The sequence below is a fragment of the Ruditapes philippinarum genome, unplaced genomic scaffold (assembly GCF_026571515.1).
Source record: "Ruditapes philippinarum isolate M1 unplaced genomic scaffold, ASM2657151v2 ctg3925_1_1_1_1, whole genome shotgun sequence".
Classification (NCBI taxonomy): domain Eukaryota; kingdom Metazoa; phylum Mollusca; class Bivalvia; order Venerida; family Veneridae; genus Ruditapes; species Ruditapes philippinarum.
The window spans coordinates 1-7,438 of NW_026862166.1; the positions used below are offsets into that span (position 1 = coordinate 1).

General features: G+C 30.7%; 1 protein-coding gene across 1 annotated transcript; it reads right to left on the reverse strand.

Annotated features, from left to right (window-relative positions):
• Positions 1–2,321: 2,321 nt before the first annotated feature.
• Positions 2,322–3,145, reverse strand: LOC132718157 (substance-P receptor-like; the record flags this gene model as incomplete). The annotated part of the gene is made up of 1 exon (XM_060701782.1): positions 2,322–3,145. A coding segment is annotated over exon 1 (780 nt), but the record flags the coding sequence as incomplete, so codon positions are not given.
• Positions 3,146–7,438: the final 4,293 nt, after the last annotated feature.

Consider the following 7,438-nt stretch of genomic DNA (forward strand, 5'->3'; position numbering starts at 1 on the left):
TTAAACATAAAATGGACACACGGGGAATATAATACGTAAAACACAATAAAATGTTCCTAAACAAAATATTATGCTTCTATGTTAGAATATCAGTCACTGAAACAATTTGTTTAAAACACGTACCATATGAGCATTGTTGGAGACTTCAGCAAAAAATAAAATTTGAGACTGTTTTCATTCTGACCATTTAATTTTATTTTGAGTAACTGTTGGTAGAGTTTTGTTTCAATTGTATTTGTTGAAAGCGTGTGTGCAGCAAAGCTCATTTATTGCTTTCATATTCTTTTATGCAAGCTTTTTGGAAGCATTCTTTTTTAAACTAAAACAATTTTGTTTTGTTTGTTTTTGCTGCAGATATATTCGTTTATATACTATAATGGTAAATTAAAAATATATTTGATTCAGTTTGTTATTGACATTTGAAGTGCATCAATGGAATCAACTATAAGGAAAATTATTTAAAAAAACCTGTTTATCCTACCTCATATCTGTTCACATATTTTCCTTTTGTCAGTTCATTTTTATTTATTTATCCATTTTACATTCTGCATTTATCAATATTTTATAAATAAATAACTAATTTTATCTGTTTGTTTATTTGTTTGCATTTTAATCTGCTTTTGTTATAATTAATTACTAATAGTTTTACATTCATTTTATTTTATAACATTTTTACTAACTTGAAGTTCAACTTTTGATTTGTTCTTATGTTTCTAGCCTAAGTTTTCTTTGCATTAATTTATTCTTATTACTACTTTACTTATCTTATATTTTAAATTATATTTTTATTATCTTTGATGTCTCTTTTTGTACATGTAGTAACATTAAACTGTGTAGCTTAAACACCTAAACTGACATTGTTTTGGCTCATGAGTATAGATGACCGTCTCATCAGTATTGTTAAGCTTCCAAGTTAATGCGATCTTATAATCATTCATCTTTAACAGCTTAGTTAACGGGCATTCATCATTGTGACACAAAAATGTCCGATGGTATTGTCTTTCTAAACTAAAACAAATGCTGTCCGAAAAACATACGTGCCCCAATAGAATACAGGAAGATTAAAGAGGTATTTATTTCATGACAAGAATATCTGACACGATCTTATTATACTGTTTTAACAAGAAAAAAAGATACAGTGCTAATTAACTTCTTCGTTCTCGTATTAATCAAGTATAAACTGTTTTTTTGTTTGTTTGTTGTTTTTTTAATGTAAAAACAATCGAGCGGCTGCGACATTTCAGTGATATTTTTTATAAAGTTTAACGATGTTTTTTTTTTCAAGGTGAAATTGAAAACGCTTTGCAAAACGAAAACGAGTTTGCAAAGTGAAAATGAAATGGTTTAACAAAGTAACAATGGGTCTGCAAAGGTTTACTGTTTTGCGATGTGATTAGGAGAGTTACGTTAACTAAATCTACTTTCATTTGGAGACTTACGATTTACCAATTAATACTTCATTTGTACTTTTGTTATTAGCGTTATTGAGTGACGATAACAAAATCCTCAGATTGAATTTTATCATTTCAATATTATGAACTAAAGGACTTTTAGACAGTGCGGAGTGTGTTATGGAATGAGTTTAACGATCATGGCAGGACTTTTGTGTTATTTTATAGTGCGAAAAGGGTTGTTATAAGAAAGAATAGACGCACTAAGTTTGTTGTTGTAACAATAACGGTATGAAAGAGAATATGATGTTGCAACCTGCATCCTGCATCTCACATGTCAGTTTGTCTTTTGTGTTTTTTTTTTTCTGTGTTGTGTTTGTGAAATATTCTGTAATCAATTTGTCTCATTGTTCAATAGTGTTTGTGTCACATTGTTTAGTAGTGTTTGTTTCACATTGTTTAATAGTGGTTGTAACTTAAAAGTGATGGGTTGCTAAGTGAATATTTTTTTAATTATATGTGGGTGATCAGTTTTCTAAACAGTTTTATAGTTTGTTTTCCACATGATGTAGAAATTCTTCAATTGTATTTAAGTATTACGTATATGTATTTTTTAATTATTCGTGTTGCTTTTCCTTACTTTGTAAACAGATATGACTCTGCCTTATTTTATCTTGCCCCGCGAAAAAACCAGACAATCAATGGGTAGGCTCTGGAGTGTGGTTAACTTATACCTGAACTCCAGTTAACGCCCTGTGGATGTATATTTATATGATTAAACTCTGACACATTTTTCAATAGAAAGGTCCACAAATTATGATACAAGAGTTCACTTATTTAATTAAGTTTTGACGTGAACGAAAAAAGAAAATTAAAAACAGATAAGATAAATGAAGAATATTATACATATATATACCACAAGCCACATACCTTTTTCTTATTACGCTGTCTTGCGTTATCTCTGTTTCCCCTATCAACAGTATTTCCTGGTTGCTTTGTTCCCCATATCTTGCACGAAATTCTCGTGTATGAAACATTTATTACCAAAAGTGGAAATAGATACTGTACAAGTAAAAGATAAAGATGGTAATACTTTCCAAAATTTTCAGTCGGCCAAGACGCATCACATGTCAGTACAAATTTCAATTCAGCATTAATCATGTAATGGACATAGTAGTAATATCCTTCAGGAAAACATGATCCCAAACCAAGCCCCCAAATGATCAATAAACACATAATGGCGGAGCTTTTTGAAAAACCAGCTTTTAACGGGTACATTACAGCAACGTATCTATCCACGGAAATAACAGTCAATGTTATAACACTAACACTTACTGATAACACTTTTACTGACGGTGCTAGTTTACATAGGAATTCGGGAAAATCCCATCTTTGGTGTAATGCTGGATGAAATTGAAAAGGTATGGTAAACATTCCAAGTATAACGTCTGCAAAGGCCAAGTTTGCTATAAAAATATTTGTCACTGTTTGCATGCGCTTATCTCTGGCTATAACAATAATCACCAAACCATTACCTAATATAGCAATAACTGATATGGAACCATACAGCAGAGCGAGCAGGGCAACTACAAATGTTGGAACTTCGTACATATCCACATCTGGAAATAAACTGGTGTTCAATGATTTATTGTGCAAATTTATCCTGGCAAGAATATCCAAAACGTTAAATGATCCATTTAGTAAATCCATATTTTCATAGACTGTGTCCCTTACCGTATGAAATAATTCTCTTAGCCGTTCCAATCTTCCAACCGTGTGGTAAGGTTAGAGATCCCTTTACATTATCGTTTACTTGTGATTCGTGTGAAAGCATACGGCTCTGTCGCTACAACTATTGGTAAAACTATTTTCCGATCAACAGCAGGACAGCAGGTGCCATCCTATAAGGATGAAATATAAATATTAGATATTGTATTGGAACATAGAGCATTTATTTTTATCTGACTGACAAATTGTACGTTTTGTCACTGTATATATAATACAATAGCGTAATAACAGTACCATTTCCTTAACGAATAAACAAACAAAGCAATTTTGACCCAAAAGCGATTATTATTCCACCCACTTTGCCTCATTATTTCTTACGAATTCCAGAACAGTTATGACATCGTGCATTAAAACATTCAATGCTTTCTTATACCGTCGGTCTGCCCTGTTATCGCAGTGTATATATTTTTAGTTAATATCATAATTTAATTTATTGTTATTATTTTAAGTATATCTATATTGCTGTGTTTTTCAACTGCATTTCAAAAGATTAATATTTTAGACCAGTAAATATTTTTTCCGGTAAAAAACAAATATCTGTAAGTAACGGTTTCATACATTTATGCAAGTATCTATTTAAGAAAATACCTTTTACAATCTTATTTAAATTGTTTAATATTATCTTTTAATTTTCTGGCGTAGTTGCATTTAAATTATTAATGACCTACTTTTGCAACCATTTGAAGTATTAGTTACAAAACTCTCACTTGTAATATTTGTATAATTGGTTACATGTAAGAATCAAAATATATGTAATTAAGGAACAGACTTTGTAAAACTTTATACAAAGGTCACTTAGGCCGCGTCTACACCTAGTAAACATTGAATGCAAGAATCATATTTTCATGTCTTGCATAATGTAGACACCCTAAAGTTTAATCATTAAAAATTAGAACACGTTCCTTTTTTCTACAAGTTTTTGGCGATCAAGAAACCGATAGCACCGGTTTGACACAAAACATGTGCCCTTAAGTTGCGATAATGTAGTTATTTTTACTGTGATCTGATTGTTTACTCATATCGTTGATGCAGTGCACATGACCTGTGTAAATTGATACAGTGAAGAATAAAAAAAAAACTACTTGTATTTCAAAGGTAGAATCAATATGAATTTTAAATGTGATTGAATAACTCGCATCAAATAAAAACTTTGTATAAATTAATAAGCTAAAAAATATGTTTTTTTCAAATTTTCCATTTATTTTAAAAGAATGTACAAATTTCATTTACGACATCGTTTTAAGCTAATTTTATCTTTTTCCCGATTTTTATACACATTTTATAGAAAGTTAACATGAATGTCTGGTATAAATTCTGGGTAATCATAATAAGACATTTCAGTAAAAATATATGCCTGGTTTTATGTTGAAATGGCAATTTCTTAAGCTTATCTCAATTAGGTATGTAATAAAACATGACTATGTGTAGACGCGGTCTTAGATTAATATGCCATAAAATTATATACAACAATATATCATATGTCAAAACAAGGCAAATTTTCAATATACTAGTATTCTTAATGTAAGTAAATAGAGTATGCATAATAAAAATTACGACTTGTTTTCCAATCTCAACCTTAGTCTAAAGTAAAAAATAGAACTCTTAGATGATTAAATTAGCAGTTTAGACTAAAGCCATATGAATAGATTGATGATTACCTAATGACTGCTATTATGTTATAGGATACATATCCCAGAAACTATTAATGTTTAAATGTTGAAATATGATAGTTCAAATCATTGCTCATCTTTTTAAAATTAAGGCTGCTTTCAGATATCTTCGCTAAAAAGTTATTTCCTCGAGGCTTAGAAAAAATGCATCAGTTTGAATATTTATTACCATCAGTTGGGTTGTCACTTTGATAGAATTAACTTCAATTTTGCTGATAGTTGAAAATATCTCTAAATTAAAGTCACTAGTGGGTTCTCTTTTAACAATTATATTTGAAACATGTAAATTAGTTTTAATGTAACAGTTGTAATACATGTAACTGGGGGAAAATGATTTCTTTGCAAAAAGTCTCGAATTCAAAATAAAACCGTAAACTAAAACTTTGTGCTCATGACGCATTAAATTTGACAACCCGTTGTCCCAGAAAAAAACAAACTTTAAAGTTAAATTATCGCGCATTTTTATTTCACGATTAGACCACATCTGTTATTTATAAATTCTACAAAATGTGTTTTTTTCGTAAAAACCGTAAAACAGAAATGGCGACATATAATTAATAAATTGGGTTTCATACTGACTCCAGCACTAATTTTGATATCCAGACAACCAAAATGAGTTTTATAAGTATAAAAAATCACAACCTCATTGTTGCTTAATCGGAAGTACAATTTATGTTTGCACGAAAAACTCCGCCGTCGGATCATCAATATTAAATCAACAAACATGGCCTAATTTTACAGTATATTTCAGCATTTTAACGGATGTTTCATACAAATGTAATATTGTTTATGAGATGATTACTTTTTTCCGAACGTCAGGCCTAATGCACCGTGAAGCTAAAACTTTTAAAGTATGTTTGCACAAGAAAACCTCATATTTGCTGTGTTCAGGATAGCAACTATAACACTGTGAGGTAACGGATACACGAGCTGATTATAGTCTTCATTTGCATGTTAAAATTACCAAGGGTTTTCCGTTTAAAACCGTAATCAAATGATATTTACAACATTATTGTTGAAAAGGTTAATGAAACTGTAGAATGCTTGGTTTTCTAGGCCGACGGCAAACTATTTTTTTCATGTGTATTTAATGCAGATGTAGCGTTGTGTCCATTTAAAAAACGAGTATATACAAAGGAGGTCAACGACTAAGTTAGTTACAATGAAGATGCTTATAACCAACAATTCAATGCCTTAACCAGCCTGAGCTGCTCCCATGCGGGTCCTTTGGAGCCGTTTAAATCGTGTAGTTTCTCCTATATAGCCTCTTACTATCACATAGATACGATAAAACTACTATCTTTAAACAAGTTACCCTCATTCGCCCCTAAACCCTGCATCGACTTCATTATCGGTAAATCGTCACTAATTATAACAAACGCATGGTATTACAATTATCATGGGAATAGCCGTGTGTCAAAACATCTTGTTTTCTAAAGATAAAACAACGAAGACCTTGAATAAAGGAATGTCTCAATAGTAACATCCCTTGAATTCCCGTTTCAAATGTAATTATGTAATTGTCTTATCTGTTTTGTCAAAATAAAACCATGATGTTTATGTCTTCTTTTAGTTAAAAGTCATTATATTTATATCGCAACTTTATAACTCGGCGCAGATACTTCTGGGCTGTATTGGTGTTAGTCTTAACAGAACAATGAAGGGAAGATATAGACAAGGTTTTAAAACAGAGAAAGGACAATCAACGTTCGTTTACATACGTTCGTTAGATAAATTCAAAGGCCAAAAAGATGAAAGTATTACTTTTATACTCAGCTCTTAAAGTCTGATATCATTGTGATGGAAAAGAAAAAAACAGAATCACTCAAAAACGAACAAAACTGCAAAATTAAAAAATATGGAAGGCTTGGTTTGATTAGGACTGTCCGTGGTACGGGTGAACTACTGACCACGTCCAATAGCACCAGCTAAATCAGAAAAGGTAAACTTTTGAATTTAGAAACATCAACGGAAGCGATCATGCGGCAGTTACCATGGAACCAAAGTCAAATTAAACAGCAATACATAATGTATAATGATTATAAATCAATATAAAGACGCTTTAAATTGTTTCTTTGTAATGGGATGGCGTCCAGATAAATTACTTTTCTATGTCTTTTATAAATAATTACATTCTACTTACTCGAATATAATTTATTAACCAAATTAAACAAAATTGGAACAAAGAAAAAGGGATTGTTACATGAATATCAGTAAATAAAAAAATCTGAGATATTATCACCTACCTTGGCTTGAGACTGTGGCAAAGTCTTTCTGAAATGAAGATTGATGGTATTGACATTTAATTATACAGGAAAAGATTGATGGATTATACCACCCCATATGCTTATGATTACGATATTAGATAAAAAAAAAATACTATCGGAGGCTAAACAGATACATATAAATGTTAAAATAGTAAAAGAAACATCCTTTAGCTTAATGTACTATTATAATGATGTCCCTTTAGCAAACAGAAATGTCATTTGCCAGAGGTTTCTAATTGTTACTGTAGACATCACAATTGAGCAAGGTATGTATGCTTTTATGAAGAAGAACAAAATGACAAAAGAAGAATATAAGTTACGC